Genomic DNA, 22352 nt, shown 5'->3' with positions numbered 1-22352 from the left:
GCGCACAACACGTCTCAAGAGTGAGCTAGGATTAGCCAGTTGTCGAGATAGTTGAGAACGCAAATGCCCACCTCCCTTAACGGGGCAAGGGCAGCCTCTGCGACCTTCGTAAAGACGCGAGGAGACAGGGACAGGCCAAAAGGGAGGACTTTGTACTGATACACCTGACACTCGAATGCAAACCGCAGGAAGGGTCTGTGTCGAGGAAGGATCGAGGTGTGGAAGTACGCATCCTTCGTGTCTTCCGCCGCGAAACAATCTTGATGCAGGACGCTCACCAGAATGCGTTTTTGCATTAGCATCTTGAACAGGAGTCTGTGTAAAGCCTAGTTCAGAACTCACAAGTCCAAGATTGGCCTCAACCCACCGCCTTTTTTCGGTACGATGAAGTAGGGGCTGAAAAACCCCTTCTTCATCTCGGCTGGAGGGACAGTTTCTATCGCGCCCTTCCATAGGAGGGTAGCGATCTCCGCGCAAGGTAGCAGCGTTTTCGTCTTTCACAAAGGTGAAGTGGACACCGCTGAACCTGGGCGGATGCCCGGCGATGTGAATCACGCAACTGAGTCGGACGGTCCGGACCAGCCCTCGTGACGGATTGGAAAGCACAAGCCATGCGTCCAAGTTCCGCACAAGGGGGACCAAAGGGACAACATCATTGGATGTACCGGCAGGTGGGGCCTCGCGGCGGGGCGGAGCTCGAGGTGCCACACCACGTCGTGGCCGTGCTGAGTCTAAGGACATTGAAGCACTTACCTGGCTCCTTGTGACCACCTCCAGAACAGCCTGGGATGGGGGAGGAAGAGGCCTGTCCTTGTGACCCATGGAGACTGTCACATCGGGGGCGGATTTGTGCCACAGCTGGGTGCTCAGGGGCGGGAGACCGCCGCTGGAGCGCAAAACCTGCCAAATAGAGTGGTGGACGGTGGTCATGATGATGGCCGTACACACTGGATACGTGACCCAGGGAACAAGGAAACCGCTCTTGCTGAGCTCTTGAGTACTGCAGCCACTTGGGCATGCAGCGCAATTAAATGCAAAAGGCAACAAAAAGACGGAGATCTGCTTACCAGCTCCAGAGCAGCGGGTTTCGTTGTCCCTGGGTCACCTGTCTCAAGGGCGCTTTGAAGCCTTTCACGGGTTCTGGGCGGCCGCGAGACGTTCCGTGTGTGCGCTCTTTTAGAGAAATATATACTCTTTTAGAGGGGAAAAATGCTATTTCAGAAAATATACTCAGGGGTGTTCTCTGCAGTGCACCAGTGCAGAGGGGGGAGAAGCCGCTGAAATGCGCCATCAGATCCAGCAGAGGTGAATGAACAGTAGTATTCAGCTCAATGAGCATGACCGTTCGGCTCCGAAGAGAAAATCTGAATGAGTGGTTGCATACCAGCTCCTTTTATACCCGTATGTCCGGGGGAGTGGCATGCAAATACCACTCGCCAATTTTCATTGGCCTTTTATCAAAGACCAGAGGTGTCTCGGGCTCCCAAGAGTGACCCCTAGTGTCACTACATCGACACCAATGTCGAGTGAGTGACAGATAGGGAACCAGGGTTGGGAGGGTTACTTTTTAAATGTATTCCACTACAGATTACAGAATACATGCTTTAATTTGTAACGTATTCCATTAGATTCCTTAAGGTCAGTAACGTATTCTAAATACTTTGGATTACTTCTTCAGCACTGGTAGATTTTTTCACTTGCTTTGATTATAAAAACTCTGCCAGTGCAGTAAGACAAAATGCACATGTTAAAAATACATTCTTTGAAAAACCTAAATATCTTATGCAGTGTTGTTTCTAAAACAAGATAAATCAAATTGATCTTGTTTTAAGGATTTTAGATATTTTAACAGGAAAACAATACAAAAATTCATATCAAGAATATGATTTTTGCCCTAATATCAAAGGTCTTACTAGAAAAAAAGAAATTATGATCTAACGTGAATTTTCTTGATAAAAAAAAATAATATCGTGCCTGGTAACATGTGCATGTAAAATGGCTAGAAATAGCATTTTAGATTAGCATAAAGCTGACAATTTACACAAGGTTTATTTCTATTTCTGCTGCTCCAAACTTACTTCAGACTTACTTCTCTGTCTGCTCGTATGAATGTAACACATTATAAGAAAGTATTTCACCGCTGTTCAAATGCACTTTGGATTGAATCATTTCTATGTATAAATGTTTTCCATCTGAAAGGACTAAATATTAAATGAAACAAATGACAATAAAATGCAAAGTAATCTTTTCAGTAATCAAAATACTTTTTGAATGTAGTTGTATTCTAATTACCAATGATTTCACTTGTAACTGAATTGGAATACAGTTACTAATATTTTGTATTTTAAATACGTAATCCCATTACATGCATTCCGTTACTCCCCAACCATGGCTATAACCCTTACCTGAACTCCAAGGAATATAATAAACAGTAAACTGTCTGAAAAAAGTCTACCCTCTGGCATCATTAATCTTGACAAGATAACATGAAAGGAACGGTAATAAAATGGCAAATTAGCCTGCTATCCTGACTATCCTGATAATGTTACACTAGCATAAGAACTAAGAGTTTTTTTTATAACAACTGAGCTAATAAACTACTAGCAGACATTTGGAACACTTTTTTTATAGGAACAGATTCAAAATTATATATTATAATTATATAATAATATATAATTCTTATTTATTTACGACAGGTCATTTACATTTTTATTTCAATAGTGTGGCATTAACACATAAAATAATTTTTATCTGTAATAATACTGACTTTCAGAGGCTCCTTCAGTTCAAGAAGGTAAAATTCAACACCATAAATGTTGGATTTTGTTTTCTTGTATTTTATTTTCTCTTTGTAGTTTCGCTGACGCCGATTCAAAGGGGTGTTTTCATTCATTTAAAATTATATTTTTAACGGTTTTTTTATTTAGGAGATTTTAAGGGCAGTTACAGCTAAATTAATGTATTATCATTTTACACTGTATGTTACTTTCAAGGGAAAATGTCTCGTGGTTTGAATAAGTTGTTACTGTAAATATTGCTATTTTCACCTTGACAGAACACTATTACTGTATGTGTAAGAATTGTTTGATTTGAGCTGCTTAATCACTTTTACACATCATCTGCAACACTTTCTGTAACATAATTATCCAGTAGTTCCTTCCATATTTTGTCCAGGTGATTTTAACTGTAAAGTATGCTTCATGATCACTCATTTGCATTTAGAACAGTGTTAGTCAGAAGCTGTCACACATAAAAAGCATCATCAATAGTTGTTTAGGGGTTCTAGAACCAAACACTGGTAGCAGCAGAGTAAAAGTTATATGTGAGAATGTAGAAGCACTCAAAAGTCATGCTAGGATTACAAAACCAAAACTACTGTACTGTTTAGATATGAATGTCCTCTTGTCTTTGCGTTTGTTTTGTTCTCATGCTTATATACATTTTGTAATCAGATTATGTGTGCACTATGTAAAATTCCAATGACTTTCTTTTTTACCACCTTTTCCTTAATGAAATCATTCTGCTGTTTCACGTTGTGTACACTTCGGCCTTTTTTGTTGATCCAGAGCTCCATTGCCAGGCTTTGCTTGAAACCCAAATTCGATACCTGTTAAAACTGTTCTCAGATCGGTAATGTCTCATTTTACACTATACAGAATGGCTGTATGTAAGCTTGCAGATTGCTACCTTGAAGGTATCTCAGGCTGTTATGTCAACAAGTTGTCTCTTTGAACTACAGTGTACCCCAGTTGTTGTAAAGGCTGAGCCTGTCCACTGTGGACTAAATGTGAATAATGCAGCATTTGTAAAAATTCTTCAATAAAAAAAAAATAATAATTGTATTTGAGAAAACTATGTCCAGTAATTATTGGCGTATTTTTTGCACACATAAATGCAGATATGCACATCCCAGCACATACGTGCTGGCTAAAATACGCCATGTAAAGTATTTTATGTATAGGCCTAAAGAATCATGTAAATTATCTATAAACAGTGGACATACTGTAGGTGTAATCATTCACAATTCACAAATACAAATACCTCCACATGTATGTTTAAACCTATATTGACAAGCATTCTTACTTTAAATTATACAATATGCATGTACTTGTTTTTGTTCTGTTTGTAATTTTGTGTCTGTGTGACTCTTCAGGTAAATTTACTGTAAATGAGAGGTTATCCATTATACAATTAATATAAAACTAAATCTGATAATCTTTTGCCCCGATTTATTGATTTCTGATTGCTGAGCACGTTGATTGCATATTTTAATCTTCTTTAAAATTGTGGATATTACATTTTGTGGTGATAAAAAAATGTAATAACTTCAAAGGTAATCACACCGTACAGTAACATGCCAGTTATATGACTAGTTATTAATTCATTGCCCAAATATGATGAAGCCAGCACTTATCGCTTGTACTTTGGAACTATTAATAATGTATAAATATGCATGAGCATTAACAGCTCAGTCTCAGTGCAGCTGACACAGGTAAAGAGAAAAGCTTTTCAATTATTCAATGTTTAATTGTTACTTTAATAATTGTAATAGTTTGTAATAGTAAGTTATATTCATATGGTTTTGCACACAGCTAATTTTTGCTCTTTTCAACCATGAAGGTTCCACTGTGCAAAATGTACTAAGGCAGGCTAGTGAAAAAAATGTAATTTGATTTATAGTTTATTTCGTTTTTTCCAGCTCAATTTCTGAAGAATACCTGTTTGGCTTCAACATCAAAATGACTAAATTAACTCTTTTAGCAGGTACATTCCATACTTATATTAAATGATATTGTATTTTACTATGAACAGTTTACTCTATACTTAACTATGTTGTCTTTTGTGTAGGGCTTGGACTCTTGCTAACACTTCAGATTGGTAAGAATCACTTATCAATACATTTTTCATTACACTAAAACTCTTTCACTGATGCTTTGTCAAAAAAAAAAAATTATGGATTATGGTTTATGAACTATTGCTAATATCAGAATTTCTTATAGTGGCCTCTACAAAGCTGGTGTGCTACATGGCCAACTGGGCCCAATACAGACCTGGCAATGGGAAGTTCACCCCGGAGAATGTTGATCCCTTCCTCTGCACTCATGTCATCTATTCTCTGGCCACCATCAGCCCCGAAAATGAGCTCACAACCATAGAATATAATGATGAAATCATGTACAAGTCACTAAACGACTTGAAAAATGTGTAAGCAAAGGCTGTTTCTATAGTAAATAAACAAGCATTACAGTGCATTGTAATTACGAACAAGATTTAACTAACATGAATCAAGATTTTAAAGGTTTTGGTGGTCCATGAATCAAGTTCGAGTTTTTGAGCATTTATATTTGAATCTAATTTCTAGAAATCCTCAATTGAAGACGATGCTGTCTGTTGGAGGTACAGTCAACGGCATTAGTCCGTAAGTGATACACAGTTTACATCATGTGCATGTCCTAAAACTTGAAACATATGACATACAGTGTATACATATCCACCTTCTCACTATAATTTGTAAAATAAACACAAAAAATCTGAACTAAATAATTTTCATATAATATATACTAATATATGTATATATATATATATATATATATATATATATATATATATATATATATATATATATAAACTGTAATAGTGTGCGCTTTTGATTGTTCTCTACGGAAAAAAACTGAACATGATTAGTTCGGGGGAAAAAAAATACTATGTCAGACCGGGCTGAAAGAAAATAGCTTGAAAGTCCTAGGAGCAGTTATAGTCAGAATTGTTCAATGGAAGTTTATGGGAATTTTGGATTTTTGGGTAATCTGATCAGCTAGAAAAGATACACTGAAACAACCCGAATTAGAACAGGCTGAATGCTGAGTAATGATGAGGCGTATGTGCTGTTGCTTGAAAGCTCTAGGAGGGGTTAGAGTCTCGTACAATTTGGTCTTGGCCAGGTTAGGGATTTCGAAAACACTCTAATCCAAATTTGTACAATAACAGTATGTTGGCTTTGTAAGTCAATAAAGTAAAAGGATATAATTACAAAAGTGCTTCAAATTTTCACTTATATCGTAATCAAGGCTTCCTCTGCCAACACATTAAACATGAGTTACTCTGCCACTCTTTGCACTCCAGATTTATTAAAATGGTGTCGACTCCAGAAACCCGCAAGGCTTTTATCCGTTCTGCAATGTTGTTCCTGCGTGCCCACAACTTTGATGGTTTGGACATTGACTGGGAATACCCTGGCCACAATGGCAGCCCACCTGAGGACAAGCAGAGGTTTACTACATTCATCAAGGTGAGAAGGCTATAAATGTTCATAAATGTTACTAATTTTGTTCGCTTGCATTAAAGATATATTTCACCCCAAAATGAAAATTCTGTCATAATTTACTCACCCTTATGTTGTTCCAAGCCTGTATTACTTACTTTCTTCCATGGAACACAAAAGATGTAAGACTAAGCAGAATGATGCATCTTTTTTCCCATAAAATGAAAGTGAATGGTGATTGAGGCTAACATTCTGCCAAACATCTCATTTTGAGTTCCATGGAAGAAAGAAATTCATACTAGTTTGGAACAACATGAGGTTGAATAAATGATGACAGAAGTTTCCTATTTTTGAGTGAACTGTCTCATTCTGTCTCTGTAATTTTTACTTTCTATGACTTTGGGACTGACTTTGTCTCTTCTGTGTGAAAATCCCCAGGAATTGAGGCTAGCAATCGAGCAGGAGGCCATAGACTTGAAGAAAACACCTTTTGTGCTGTCTTGCAGAGTTGCCGCCTTTACGTCCACTATTGAAAATGCTTATGAGATCGCTGCAGTTTCAGGGTAAGTTTGCTACAACTGAGGTCCATCAAGTTCCATCAAGCTAAAATAAGGTGAATGCACATATAAAGTATGCAAAACTTCCTCAATCTTCCCGTCATTATAGTCTGCTGGACTTCTTGAGCATCATGACCCATGAATACCACGGCCACTGGGATCCAGTGACAGGACACAACAGCCCCCTTTACCGGAGCTCCTTTGACAGTGGAAATGACGTTGACATGAACATTGTAAGTGTGACATCCATAAATTCACATTCAAAATCTAAAATAGTGTCCAATGTAAAATCTTCACTCTCTTCATTAGAACGCCTCTGTGACATACTGGCTGAATGGTGGCGCTCCTGCTGATAGAGTGCTCGTTGGCTTCCCCACATACGGACGGACATTCACACTCAAAACTGCGGACACAGGTCTCGGTGCACCAGCCAATGGCCCTGCTGGTGCCGGTCCCTACACACGTGATGCAGGATACTGGTCCTATTATGAGGTTTTAACACATTACTTCACATTTACTTAGCTAGTCCCAAAAGTATATGAAAATATATGATCAGTGGTTCTCAACTTGTTTGGACAAACAACAAAGACATGAAGTGTCGACCCAGCACTGCACAAGAAGTAACAAAAATGTCCTTAAGAACAAACATGAAATGCATTAATTTTACCATGAACTGCATAGGCCCAACAATATGCATAATTATTAACATGACACTGGCTTCCATATGACCCGCATCAACACTGCCAAATACACTGTTGGATGTATCCGATTACTAAGTAATTAGTTACTGTAATCGAATTAATTTTTATTCAAGAAAAAGAAATGTAATGCATTACATTTTAAATTCTTGAAATCAGATTACAGTTACTGACTTTCAATTAAAGTAATTGCTTTTAAGTACATTACTTGCACTAAAGTAATATGTATAACACATTTAAAATATTAATTTGTATGTATGTCTGTTAGATAGTAGGTGTCTGTGACAGCTGAAGGATGTGCGACAATGAATGAGGAAATTTAGACATTTTGAATTTGAGGGGAAAACCAAAAACTTTTCTAGGAAAAGTTATTTAGAAAGTAACTTAAAAGGAAATAATTAGTAATATGTTTACTTTTTACATTAAGTAATCAGTAAAGTAATCTGATAAAAAAAAATTTTAGGGAAGTAATTAGTAATTTGTAGCGGATTGCTTATTTTGAGTAACTTTTAGATTGAAGCATCCCTGCAATGTTCTAGGAGGGTTAGTTTATGGTTATACAAATAAAACCTAAAAAATAACCACAGGACAATGTTCTGTTTAAGTTGCCAATGACCTTTCGAAGTGTCAGCCAATGATTACCAGACAATTTGCATAAATGCAAATTCTGTTTTTTTCAAACTTCTTGAAAAGAATGTTTCATAATTGATTTTTATACGTAAATATTTACTTATTTGTTTGCAAAACTCCCGAGACCGCAGTTGTTTTAACTAATGTAAAATCAGCAAGAACATCCTAATACCTTTACATAAATGATTCCTCTTATTGCTTTCTACAACAAAAGTACTGTATCAAAGCAACTGCCAGGACTCTTTTTTTTTTTTTTTTTTTTTTTAATACAGGTTTTCAATGATTACTGTGCACACCTCCGCCTCCATTTTCACACCTCCGAGTCATGTGAAAGCCGCTTAACACATGGAACAAACACTTGGCCAAATATTATCTCAGTATTAGCCATATTACCAAGTGACAAATAAATTTGCAACAAAAGTACCATAAGAGTTTGATTTTGATGCTCAGCCTATGATGTCAACAACAAAAGATGTGGGAAGCGTTTTCTCTACCTTGTAAGCCTGTTTATTTCGCTGTCCAAACTATGCACAATTAAATGGTAAACTGCATTTTAATATTTGCATTTAGCATTGTTTTTTCCCTGCTATCTGTGACCTTATCAAAACACGATCCACCAGCTGAGAACCACTTTATTCACATCACATTAAGTGTAACACTTCACCAAATCTAGGTCCAATCATTTTGAAGTTTGACTTTGCAAGATGTGTCGGAACAACACAAAGATCATGGAATGTTTTGTGGTCCACAGATCTGCCCCATGGAATCAAGTGCCACATTGGGATGGATTGAGGAGCAGAAGGTGCCCTATGCAGTTCAAGGAAATGCTTGGGTGGGCTATGACAACCGTGAAAGCTTTGCTGCTAAGGTAAATGAATGTTTGTCTGTCAAATATGCAGAAAAATGTAAGACAAAGCAAGGTTTGACAGCTGTCCCCTTATTCTGACTACTCTTCTGTGACATTTGCTTAAACAGGTGCAGTGGCTTAACTCCATGAACTTGGGTGGAGCCTCAGTGTACACCTTAGATTTGGACGATTTTGCTGGCCGTTTCTGTTATCAAGGAGCTTACCCTCTTGTCAACCATCTGCGCAACTCATTAGGTTAATAAACACTTTGAAAGGATAATCATGTGATGATGCAGAACATTTCATTCAAGCCATACTTGTGTAGATAAAGCAGTCTGAAATTCATTCTGTCCTCTCTATTTTCACAGGTTTCCCTCCCAAACCCACCACTACACCAGGACCTACCACAACCGCCGACCCCCTCAGCTCCTTCTGTGCTGGTAAACCAGATGGTTTGTACCCCAACCCTGCTGATGAGACCACTTACTTCCATTGCTTCCGTGGAAACACATACCTGCAGAAATGCCAGCCTGGCCTGGTCTTTGTTGATTCTTGTAAATGTTGTGACTGGCCTTAAGAAGAACATCAAATATTGCAAATATTGCACTCCTTATGTTTAAATCCATTAGTCCTGTTCAATAGAGCTGTCTAGAATTCTCTTGTTGTAAAATGATTACCTCTTATTCCTTTCACTTTCAACAGAAATATTTATAGCTGTGAGATTTATTACGTCTTCTTTAAACTACATAAAGCTGTTCTTCTATAGAATAAATCAATGCTAAAGACAGAACTTTTTTATGAATAATCTCATGGAACTGTGCTGTTTTGCTCCTGTTATTCACATTATTCACAAGTTAATAAACATTCTTACCATGAAAACTTTGCCATTTTCCTTTGAATTCTTAATGGTTCTTAGCACTGCAGTCAACACACTGACTCATAACAGTCGACTCTGCTCTCATTTTACTAACAATCTGGCGACTATCAGCAATGATAACCTACTGTACCTGTAGCATTCAGTAGAACTTTTGACACCATATATGCATGAAATCAGCTAACAAAATGCTGTATTTAAAGGCTATGGGTGAGCAATGTATAATAAAATTGCTAGACTTTAGGGGTTGAAAGTGTAAATTCAAACTGCTTACATGTCGGCCTGTATGGCTGGTGCCATGGCCAACTAAGCAGACCAATATTTGGAATATATTATAGTATTATGTGGAAAATAAATTAGCTTTAAATAAATTATTGTCATGAAAAATTATGGGCTATTTCTACAGCTTGCACCTCACCCAGGCCTTCTCGTTTCAAGCCCTGTAGATTCACGTCATCCCTGACGGCTAAGGCCTACAGCGCTGCTGGACAAGCCGCCTCTGCCCTGCACGCCATGGCTTTCCTGCAGGTCCACCAAGCCAAGGCGCTCAAAGAACTGCACGAGGGTTGTTCTGCCCCAGATTTGATGCAGGAACTGCGCTCGGTGACCAACCTCACCCTCCAGGCGACGAAGGTCACGGCGCGGTCTCTCGGGCGGACGATGGCCACAGTAGTGGTCCAGGAGCGCAACCTGTGGCTCAACCTGGTCGAGATGGGCGAGGCCGACAAGATACGGTTCCTTGCTGCCCCCATTTCCCAGACGGGCCTATTCGGTGACACCGTTGAGGACTTTGCCCAGCAGTTCTCCACGGTAAAGCAGCAGACGGAAGCAATCCGGCACTTCCTGCCCCGGCGCGGCTCAAGATCCCGCACCCCGTCTGCTCATCGCCAAGGGCGTCCCCCTGCGGTGACTGCACTGGCTCCGCCACAGCCCGCCCCTCCGGCCTGGCCCCGGCGTGGAGCCCACCGCAGGAAGCCGACACCACCCGTCTCACAGCCGGCACCGAAGAACCCACGGAGGTCCTCGAAGCGCCTCTGAGATGGGCAACCCAGGGACGAGGGAACCCACTCACGTGGAGCTGGTAGAAAGACCACTCCATCCCCCGGTGGAGGGCCGGGTGGAAAATCTTTTGTTGCCTTTTTGTTTGATTTTGCCGCACACCCAAGTGGCTGCAGTACCCAACAGTTCAGAAAAAGAGCGGCTTCCTTCCTCCCTGGGTCACATACCCGGTGTGTACGGTCGTCACCACGACTACCGTCCACGGGCTTTTTCTTGCAGGATTGGAGCTCCAGCAGTGCCCTTTCCGCCCCTGAGCGCCCAGCTGTGGCACAAATCCACCCCCAATGTGACAGTCTCCACGGGTTGCGAGGACAGGCCTCTTCCTCCCCCATTCCAGGCTGTTCCGGGGGTGGTCATAAGGAGCCAGGTAAGTGCTTCAATGTCCCTAGACTCAGCATGGCCACGACATGCTATGGCACCTCGCGCTCCACCCTGCCGCGAGGCCCCACCTACCAGTACATCCGATGACGTTGTCCCCTTGGTCCCCCTCGCACGGAATTTGGACGCATGGCTTGCGCTTCCCAATCCATCGCGGTGGCTGGTCCAGACTGTCCGACTCGGCTATGCGATTCAGTTTGCCAGGCGCCCGCCCAGGTTCAGCGATATTTACTTCACCTTGGTCAAGGGCGAAAATGCTGTTACCCTGTGTGCGGAGATCGCTACCCTCCTATGGAAGTATGGAAGTGCTCGGGTTGATGCATATGAGGCTGCTTCAGCACTGGCTCCAGACTCGAGTCCCGAGACGGGCATGGCGCCACGGGACACACCGCGTGGCCATTACGTCGGTCTGTCACCATCTTTTCAGCCCTTGGACTGACCTCTTGTTTCTACGAGCAGGTGTTCCCCTAGAACTGGTCTCCAGGCGTGTCGTGGTCACGACAGATGCCTCCAAAACGGGCTGGGGCTCCGTTTGCAATGGGCACGCAGCCGCCGGCCTCTGGACGGGTCCGCGGCTGCTTTGGCACATCAACTGCCTCGAGTTACTGGCAATTCTGCTCACCCTGTGGAGGTTCCGGCCGTTCATCCAGGGCAAGCACGTGCTAGTTCGGACGGACAGCACGGCAGCGGTAGCATATGTCAACCGCCAAGGTGGTCTGCGCTCTCACTGTATGTCACAACTCGCCTGCCGTCTCCTCCTCCGGAGTCGGCAGCACCTCAAGTCGCAGCGAGCCACTCACATCCCGGGCAACCTCAACACTACAGCGGACGCGCTGTCACGGCAGGTTTCCCTCAGGGGAGAGTGGAGACTCCACCCTCAGGTGGTCCAGCTGATTTGGAGTCGATTCGGTTGGGCACAGGCGGACCTGTTTGCCTCCCAAGAATCCTCCCACTGCCCACTCTGGTACGCCCTCACCGATGCTCCCCTCGGCGGTTCCGCGCTGGCACACAGCTGGCCCCCTGGCATTCGCAAATATGCATTTCCCCCAGTGAGCCTGCTTGCACAGACCTTGTGCAAGGTCAGGGAGGATGAGGAGCAGGTCATCCTGGTAACACCCTACTGGCCCACCCAGACGTGGTTCTCGGACCTCACGCTCCTCGCGACAGCCCCCCCGGCAAATTCCCCTGAGGAAGGACCTTGTTTCTCAGGGACGGGGCACCCTCTGACACCCGCGCCCAGACCTCTGGAATCTCCATGTCTGGTCCCTCGACAGGACGTGGAAGACCTAAGTGGCCTACCACCCGCAGTGGTAGACACGATCACTCAGGCTAGGGCCCCCTCTACGAGGCGCCTGTATGCCCTTAAGTGGCGTCTATTCGCTAAGTGGTGTTCTTCTCGACACGAAGACCCCCAGAGATGCGCAGTCGGATCAGTGCTTTCCTTCCTACAGGAGAGGCTGGAAGGGAGGCTGTCCCCCTTCCACCTTGAAGGTGTACGTTGCTGCCATAGCAGCACACCACGACGCAGGGAAGCACGACCTGATCATCAGGTTCCTAAGAGGCACCAGGAGGCTGAATCCCTCCAGACCGCCCCTCGTTCCCTCATGGGATCTCTCCATAGTTCTTCAGGGTCTACAGAGAGCCCCCTTTGAGCCTTTGCAGTCAGCCGAGCTTAAGGCACTCTCCCTGAAGACTGCCCTCCTGACTGCGCTCACTTCCATCAAGAGGGTAGGTGACCTGCAAGCGTTCTCTGTTAGTGAAACGTGCCTGGAGTTCGGTCCGGGCTATTCTCATGTGATTCTGAGACCCCGACCGGGCTATGTGCCCAAGGTTCCCACCACTCCTTTTAGGGACCAGGTGGTGAACCTGCAAGCGCTGCCCCAGAAGGAGGCAGACCCAGCCCTGTCATTGCTGTGTCCGGTGCGCACTTTACACATCTATTTGGATTGCACACAGAGCTTTAGACTCTCTGAGCAGCTCTTTGTCTGCTTCGGTGCACAGCGGAAAGGAAGCGCTGTCTCCAAGCAGAGGATCACCCACTGGCTCGTTGACGCCATAACTATGGCATATCTCGCCCAAAACATGCCGCCCCCGGTAGGGCTATGAGCCCATTCTTCCCGTGGCGTAGCGGCTTCTTGGGCCCTAGCCAGAGGTGCCTCTCTAACAGACATTTGCAGAGCAGCGGGCTGGGCAACACCCAACACCTTTGCAAGGTTCTACAACCTCCAGGTGGAACTGGTTTCGTCCCAGGTAGTGGCACGCAACACAAGCGGATAAGCCCGGGATAGCCAGCCGGGTGTATCGCTTGCACATAGTGCCTTCCACCTCCTTTTGAGCTGAAGACATGCGCCGTTAATTCCCAGTAGTGTTCAAAAAATTTGTTCCCTGGTTGACTTCCTCCGAGCCCTGTGGCAGTCGAGTTTTTGGATAGACTCACTGCCGGCCCAGTACACGCGCTAAGAGCCCTGTTCTGGGGTAGGTGCTCCGCATGTGGTGGTTCCATGTAAGGCTAAATCTATATCTTCCGCTAGTTCGTTTCCCTGCTGGCAAACTGCGTCTTCCTTGGGCAGAGCCCCTCTGCCCCAGTCTCCATGTTTGTAGTAACTCCTCCCCCATTGGGCAGGATCTACCTTGAAGGCTGTCCACTTGGTTGGAAAGACCATGTGACATATTTTTCCACTAAAAATATCCCCTCCTCTCTTGGGGCGAGGTGTGGTCTCCGCAGTGTCCTCCCCTTGGGAGGGACACCCCCCGACTAGACCTGGCGGCCCAGTCGGATAATCCCCCTTCTTTTTTAGGGAGTGGAAAAAGAGAAGGGGAAAAGAGGCCACGACTGGGTTAAGCCTGTCTCTATCTTTGGGTACTCGACTTGTCCCCAAAAAGGGCCGTTCGACATTCATAACTGTGTTGGGGGAGGTTACGTGTTGACCTGGTGTGCTGGCTATGAGGCACACAGCAAGTCTGCCCACCACACACCACCAGTTCACGTAACACTGTTCAGCCTTGTGGCGTTTTGTATAGGGACCCCTAGTGTCACTACATCGACACCAACGTCGAGTGAGTGACAGATAGGGAACGTCGTGGTTACTAGTGTAACCTCCGTTCCCTGATACATGCTGTAAAATGTCATTTGTAATGTATTCCATTAAATTACTCAATGTCAGTAACGTATTCTAAATACTTTGGATTACTTGTTTTGACTATAAAAACTCTGCAGTGCAGTGAGACAAAATACACATGTTAAAAATACATTCTCTGAAAAAGCCAAATATCTTATGCAGTATTGTTTCTAAAACAAGATAAATCAAACTGATCATGTTTTAAGGATTTTTAGATATTTTTACAAGAAAACAATACAAAAATTATTATCAAGAATACGATTTTTGCCCTAATATCAAAGGTCTTACTAGAAAAAATGAAATTATGATCTAACATGAATTTTCTTGATAAAAAAAAAACAATTATATTGTGCCTGGTAACGTGCATGTAAAATGGTTAGAAATATCATTTTAGCTTAGCGTAAAGCTGACAATTTACACAAGGTTTATTTATATTTCTTCTGCTCCAAACTTACTTCAAACATACTTCTCTGTCTGCTCGTATGAATGTAACACATCTTAAGAAAGTGTTTCATCGCTGTTCAAACACTCTTTGGACTGCATCATTTCAATGTATAAATGTTTTCCATCTGAAAGGACTAAATATTAAATGAACAAATGACAATAAAATGCAAAGTAATCTCTTCAGTTATCAGAATACTTTTTGAATGTAACTGTATTCTAATTACCAATGATTTCAATTGTAACTGTAGTGGAATACAGTTACTAATATTTTGTATTTTAAATAAGTAATCCCATTACATACATTCCGTTACTCCCCAACCCTGCTTATAACTGCTACCTGAACTCCAAGGAATATAATAAACAGTAAACTGTCTGAAAAAAAGTCTACCCTCTGGCATCATTCATCTTGCCAAGATAACATGAAAGGAACAGTTAAAAAATGGCAAATTAGCCTGCTACCTCATGTAGGATTATCCATGAACAAAGCCATCAAATGAACACAACACCACATTCCACAAATCAGAGAGATCCCCCACCGAGCCATTAGAGAGTCATAAAAACGAATCCATGGCGCCTAAATTGCTGAAGGAAACCGTCTCTCCAATGCCTGCTTAATCTCAAACTAGAGTTTGTAATGACTGAGCTGACCAATAAAGAAAACCCTTCTTTGTTCCACAAACTTAAACCCTCTGTAAGACCAAATGGTCAAGTAACACCTTGTGACCTTAATGCATAAATCCGTGGCCATATCAGAAAACGGAGACTCGTGAAAACAGTCTCAAGACCCGAAATCAACATTGACCTAACACAGTGACATTTGTTCCTCCCCCTGGACACCTCCTCTCCCCATCTGCACATTCCAAAGACATTCTCTTATAGCTCAGCAGAGACCGCATGGACCCACAATGTATACAAAACCTAGCCTTGCTAGATTATCCTGAAAATGACTTTATGACCTGTGATCACTTTTATAACTGACAAATTAATGATTATAGCCTGATGTACCTTTTCAAATATGTGTAGTGATTTGTAATCACTTATAACAGACAAATCGATAATTATAATCTTTAATCTTGTATTATTCATCTCATTCTACTAAGAATGGTAACTATTCAAGGCTTAACCTGATAATATACCCCGACAATCAGGTTTCTCATAATGTGTAATGTATTATCCATGTTGTAAAACCAATGAATTAACCAGTATGATTTGTAAACAAGGATTTTCATGTTTTGTTACTTACACATGTAATATTCATGAAAGCATGTCACATTTAGTGTTTAGAGAATGTTGATGACAATGGATATCACGTCTCTTGCACTGTTTTCAAGATATAAAAGTTCATGAGTAAACATGCACTATTTTTGAGCAGGAGTTGAAAGGATCCTTCACACAAAGGATTGTAAATCAACTTTGAAAAGGACAGACCAGTCGACCATGTGACTCTGAAAAGTCACTTCTGATTGGCTCAGGACACCTTTGGGGTGTGGCCAATTTCAGTTCAAACTTCCCTACCACGGAAAAACTCTTCTCTCTTCTTCTCTTAGAACTTGTCTCTTGGAATCCTCTCTTGGAACCGTTGCTTGGTCTCCTCTCTTCGGCTCTTTTGCTTCTTCCATGTAGAGTCCAAGGAAAACTCGGGACACAAATTCCCGAGGAAGCCTCTCACTCTCTGCTATACGGTTCACAAACCCAAAGGGAGTCGCGAGCCGTCCTTGTAGAAGGCCTCGCTTCAAAGCCCACTTTATCAGCCATCCAGACAATAACTATCCGCGATCATAACAGAGTCCAAGACATCGACGGACGAACTTTCTTCAAATGCCAAAGAACCAAGTAACACAAGGAGATGCAATGCAAGGAAACGAAATGACATGCAAGTACATCTCCAGACTTTTGCTCAAAGTGCTGGTGTATTAGTTTAATACTTTGGGTAATCCGATTGCAAATCGATTTAGACTCAAAGAAGGATAAATGGTTCTTAAGACATTGTCAACAGACTCCATAAACTTCATTTTCTCTGTATTGATCATTTATTTCACATTCTGTCACTTTACTCACTAACCTGTTTCATGTTGTATGTGTTAGATTAGTTTATGTTTAGAATAGCAATAAAGTTTGTTTGTATTCAAGGATAATTTGACTGTGGTTTATTTTGATAAATAATCTCATCCCTTTTTTAAAAAAAGATTTCGCTTCAAAACTATACCTAAAATATGTGTAATATTATTTTCAGTAAGCCATGAGAATAATATTACTCCAATAATGAATTAATCATAATTCCCTTATTAAAGCTAATTCCTTACAATAGAAATTGTGAGCAGATACAATAAGACGTTGTATTACGATTTTAATGGTGGAGAATTTTATTCAGACAAATAATCTAGTTATTTGTCATTTATCTTTCTCATAATGATCGTCGAACGCAACTAAATCCATTATACGTTTCTGTACGTAATAATGTAGAAAAAGGACAGTTTAAATTAATTCCTAGCTCAAACATACTGTTTTCCTACATATAATGGTGGAGGTACGTGGGCACTTTAACCCATCCCGTGTACATTTATACTACTAAATTTCCCACACTCATAAAATAAGACTATCCTGATAATGTTACACTAGCATAAGAACTAAGAGTTTTTTTCTATAACAACTGTGCTAATAAACTACTAGCAGACATTTGGAACACTTTATTATAGGCACAGATTAGATCCATTTTTATTTTTATTTATTTATTAAAATGTAATGGTACCAGTCAATGAAATACATTTGCATTCAGTAATTATATATTTACATTCGTGAAATTTAAAATTTGAACCTAAATATTAAAACTTAGAGTTCTTAAAAAAAAAAAAAAAAAGTCACATTAAAAGCAAAATACTAAAAATTCACATTTTATTGTTCTGCAACATATTTTCTGACATATTTTATTTCTGTTTGTCTTTATTGGGTTTGGAAACTGACATTATGAAATAACAATGTACCAGTGATAAGATATGAAGCAATATGACACTAATATTAACCAAATATCACAATATTAATATAATTTTAACCCTTCACAGAGCACTGCCACTCTTTCAACATCTCCACCTCATGGCTTTGTTCTCATTACAAACCCGTTATATATACACTTTATATGCAAATAGAATAAAAGAACAGGGAGCCCTGCAACAGACACCATGGCCCCCACAGAGCCCCTCAATGAACATCGAGTCAGTCTGGGATTACATTGAGACAGAAGCAACTGAGACATCATAAACAGAAGAACTGTTGTGTGTGTTCTCTACATTAGATGCTTAAAAAAAGCTTTAAATACAACATAAAAAAGCTTACAATACAACAAACAAATCAAATTAAAATATACATCTGGGACACCTGCTATGACTTTCTCACCTTTTTCACCTCTCATGAGTTTGCATCCCTGAATATATATATATATATATTATTTTTAATTTAAGACAAGTGGTTTACATTTTTATTTCAATAGTGTGGCATCAACACCTTATTATAAAATAGTTGTACATCCCTCTAATGTCCATTTTTATCTGTAATAATACTGACTTTCAGAGGCTCCTTCAGTTCAAGAAGGTAAAATTCAACACAATAAATGTTAGATTTTTTTTCCTTGTATTTTCATTTCTCTTTGTTGTTTTGCTGACGGCGATTCAAAGGGGTGTTTTCATTCATTTAAATTGATACTTTTAATTGTTTGTTTTTTTTATTTAGGAACCTTTGAGGGCAGCTACAGCTAAATTTATGTATTATCATTTTACACTGTATGTTACTTTCAAGGGAAAATGTCTCGTGGTTTGAATAAGTTGTTACTGTAAATATTGCTATTTTCATCTTGACAGAACACTATTACTGGATGTGTAAGAATTGTTTGATTTGAGCTGCTTAATCACTTTTACACATCGTCTGTAACACTTTCTGTAACATCATTATCCAATAATTCCTTCCATATTTTGTCCACGCGATTTTAACTGTAAAGTATGCTTCATGATCACTCATTTACATTTAGAACAGTGTTAGTCAGAAGCTGTCACACATAAACAGCATCATCAATAGTTGTTTAGTGGTTCTAGAACCAAACACTGGTAGCAGCAGAGTAAATGTTATATGTGAGTATGGTTGGGAGGGTTACTTTTTCAATGTATTCCAAATTTAATTTGTAACGTATTCCATTAGATTACTCAAGGTCAGTAACGTATTCTAAATACTTTGGATTACTTCTTCAAAACTGGTATAGTTGTTTTGACTATAAAAACTCTGCCAGTACAGTAAGACAAAATACACATGTTAAAAATACATTCTCTGAGAAACCTAAATATCTTATGCAGTGTTGTTTCTAAAACAAGATAAATCAAATTGATCTTGTTTTAAGGATTTTTAGATATTTTTACAGGAAAACAATACATAAAATATCAATACAGTTTTTGCCATAATATCAAAAGGTCTTACTAGAAAAAATTGATTTTGATCCAACGTGAATTTTCTTGATAAAGAAAATATGATCGTGCCTGGTAACGTGCATCTAAAATGGCTAGAAATAGCATTTTAACTTAGCATGAAGCTGACAATTTACACAAGGTTTATTTCTATTTCTTTTGCTCCAAACTTCAAATTTACTTCTCAGTCTGCTCATATGTGTAAGGATGAGGTAGGCTGAGTGGGATCCATTTGCTGATATTTATTAGAGGGGTTGCCCAAACAATTCAAACAGTATTCTTTAAATGTAGTCAGGTCACAGGCTTGGGTCAAAACACAGATAAATCAGTCCTCAGGCAACAAATCCAAAAACAGTAATCCAGAGATGTAAATCCAGCAAACATAACCAATGGTCATAACAATAGACAAAACAATGGCAGAGAAACAACGCTTGGTAAGGCAGATAACTGGCAATACTTCGCAAGGTGATACTGTGGGCATATGGCTTATGTACATGGAGAATGTCCAAACAGGAACTGATGTGGCAGGAACAGGAAGTGACAAAAGTTCAATATTCAGGTGAGGGCTCCCTCTGGTGGATGGGAGCCTGTTCAGACATTACAGATAAACCCCCCCCGCCCCTTTAAAAACACCTCTAGGTGTTCCTTTCCTGGGGCAACCTCTTGATCCGGGGGCCAGGCGATCCGGATGGGCTTGATGAAAGTCTCTGATGAATGATGGTTCCAAGATGTCTTTGGCTGGTATCCACGATCTCTCCTCTGGGCCGTATCCCTCCCAGTCCTCGAGGTATTGAAGTTGACCACCCCTCCTGTGAGAATCAAGAATCTCCCAAACTAGGAAGGCAGGAGCTCCATCGATTTCAAGCAGCAGAGGCGGTCCCTCGTCAGTAGCCTCAGGACTCGATGATGCGTGGACAGGTTACAGGAGGGACACATGGAAAGAAGGAGAGATGCGGTAAGTGGCAGGCAATTCTAAATGGTATGTGACAAGATTAACTTGACGTAAGATCTTGAAGGGACCTACATACCTGGGACTTAGCTTTTTACAGGGGAGTTTCAGGCGTAGGTCCCAAGTAGAAAGCCACACCATTTGACCTGGTTGATACTCAGGATGAGGGTGTCGGTGTTGGTCAGTTTGGATCTTTTGAGACCGAATGGCTCATTGAAGATGGACATGAGCACTGTTCCAGACTAGCTCACTTTTCCTAATCCAATCATCCACGGCAGGCACTTCGGAAGGCTCCCCAGACCAAGGGAATAGGGGAGGTTGATATCCCAGGACACATTGGAAGGGGGTCAAACCCATAGAAGAGTGTGTAAGGGAGTTTTGGGCATACTCTGCCCAAGGATGGAAGATGCTCCACTTCTCCTGTTCCTTACTACAGTACAACCTTAGATATCTACCAATTTCCTGATTGAGATGCTCCACTTGTCCATTAGCCTGTGGATGGTATCCAGAGGTGAGACTGACGTTGATGTTGAGTAGTTGGCAGAAGGCTCTCCATACTCTCGAAGTGAACTGCGGTCCTCGATCAGTGACCATGTCATCAGGTAATCCATAGATTTGAAACACTTGATTGAACAGTACTTCAGTAGTTTCCATGGCAGTGGGTAGACCCTTCAAAGGTATAAGATGGCATGATTTTGAGAAGCGATCAATGGTGACCATGATGGTGGTGGATCCTTGAGAGTTAGGCAGATCAGTGACGAAATCAATGGACAAGTGAGACCAGGGTCGTTGTGGAATGGGTAGTGGTTCTAGTAGTCCTGCAGGTAGTTGACAAGGTGTGCGGGATTGTGCACAGGTCTGACAGGCACTTACATAGTTATTGATGTCAGTGGATAGTGTAGGCCACCAGAAAGAGTTCCTGACTAAAGTAATAGTACAGTTAATTCTAGGATGTCCAGAGGAGAGTGGTGCGTGAACCCATTGAATAATTCTGTTGCGTAGTCTGGAAGGAACGTACACTTTGCCAGTGGGACATTCGGGAGGAGAAGGTTCCTCTTGTTGAGCACGTTGAATCTCCTCCGTGATATCCAACCGGATGGGAGCGATGATGATGGAGGAAGGTAGAATCCTCTCCGGACTAATATGTGTCTCAACAGATTCATAGATATGTGACAGAGCATCAGCTTTACTATTGATACTTCCTGGACGATATGTGACCGTGAAATCGAACCGAGTGAAGAAGAGTGCCCATATGGCCTGGCGAGGATTTAATCTCTTGGCTTCCTTGATGTATTCCAGATTTTTGTGATTGGTGAAGACTTGAAATGCATAAAGTGCGCCTTCTAACCAGTGTTTATTGTTTTGAGTTTAATTAACTTAATTTTTGTTTTTGTTTGGTAAAAACAAATTGGGCAGGGGATTTCTTGTTCCCAGCATGCTTTGCATGGGACCCGATAGGGAAAGTAAATGTTAAAATTACATGTTATTTTATGTGTTTTTGCAACATGAATGCAAAGGGGGAAACTTGTTAGTGTTTAAGGTTTTGTTATGTTGCTATTTAGAAGAGTTTCTGTTATGTTGGAGTTCTGGGGGATACCATTATGGTGAAGTGGAGCTTCAGCTTAGTTTGAGGACCGATACCAAATGTATATTTTAGTTATTGCTTTATCCATTATTAAGCAAGTCACTAGTCATACTTAACTTGGGTGAATAAAGTGATGGAAATAACTTATTTGTGTTGCAAAAAATAAATAAATAAATAAATCTGGTGGTTTACTCAAAATTTACAGTTAAGTGCCATCAAAATGTATGCGTTAGCTTACTCAATTTTTCAAGATAAGAGCAATTAGCATGCATAAGTAGTACAAAATCAAAACCTGACAGTTCCACTTAAATTTGGAATTTATTAACTTTGTAACTGATTACCTTAATTTTTTTTTTTAGTTCTGCTAACTTGTTCAGGTTTACAGTGTATTTGACTACCATACGTAACATAACCCTTACCCAGTGCAGTTTACATTTCTGTTACAGAGAACTGAGTTGATTGCATAGGTACACTATTAGGTTGGGCATCGGTCATAATTTTAGAA

General features: G+C 41.1%; 1 protein-coding gene across 4 annotated transcripts in view; it reads left to right on the top strand.

Moving 5' to 3' along the window:
• The first annotated feature begins 4673 nt into the window (after positions 1 to 4673).
• LOC127426298 (acidic mammalian chitinase-like) overlaps positions 4674 to 22352 on the top strand; it is a 31346-nt gene continuing 13667 nt past the window's right edge. Inside the window, exons 1-11 of one of the 4 annotated variants that reach the window (XM_051673017.1) lie at positions 4674 to 4764; positions 4849 to 4878; positions 5001 to 5205; positions 5363 to 5419; positions 6124 to 6289; positions 6701 to 6825; positions 6929 to 7052; positions 7129 to 7311; positions 8899 to 9015; positions 9123 to 9249; positions 9363 to 9873. In XM_051673017.1, coding sequence (XP_051528977.1) covers positions 4740 to 4764; positions 4849 to 4878; positions 5001 to 5205; positions 5363 to 5419; positions 6124 to 6289; positions 6701 to 6825; positions 6929 to 7052; positions 7129 to 7311; positions 8899 to 9015; positions 9123 to 9249; positions 9363 to 9571 — 1368 coding nt within the window. In that variant the 5' untranslated portion in view covers positions 4674 to 4739 and the 3' untranslated portion in view covers positions 9572 to 9873. Of the gene's footprint in view, positions 4765 to 4848; positions 4879 to 5000; positions 5206 to 5362; positions 5420 to 6123; positions 6290 to 6700; positions 6826 to 6928; positions 7053 to 7128; positions 7312 to 8898; positions 9016 to 9122; positions 9250 to 9362; positions 9874 to 22352 lie in introns of those variants that run through there. The other 3 variants (XM_051673019.1, XM_051673020.1, XM_051673018.1) reach the window with 3 other exon arrangements.

The sequence above is a fragment of the Myxocyprinus asiaticus genome, chromosome 35, assembly GCF_019703515.2.
Source record: "Myxocyprinus asiaticus isolate MX2 ecotype Aquarium Trade chromosome 35, UBuf_Myxa_2, whole genome shotgun sequence".
In the NCBI taxonomy this organism is placed as follows: Eukaryota; Metazoa; Chordata; class Actinopteri; order Cypriniformes; family Catostomidae; genus Myxocyprinus; species Myxocyprinus asiaticus.
The sequence above is the reverse complement of the archived record's forward strand: the minus strand, read 5'-3'. Positions and strand labels throughout refer to the sequence as shown.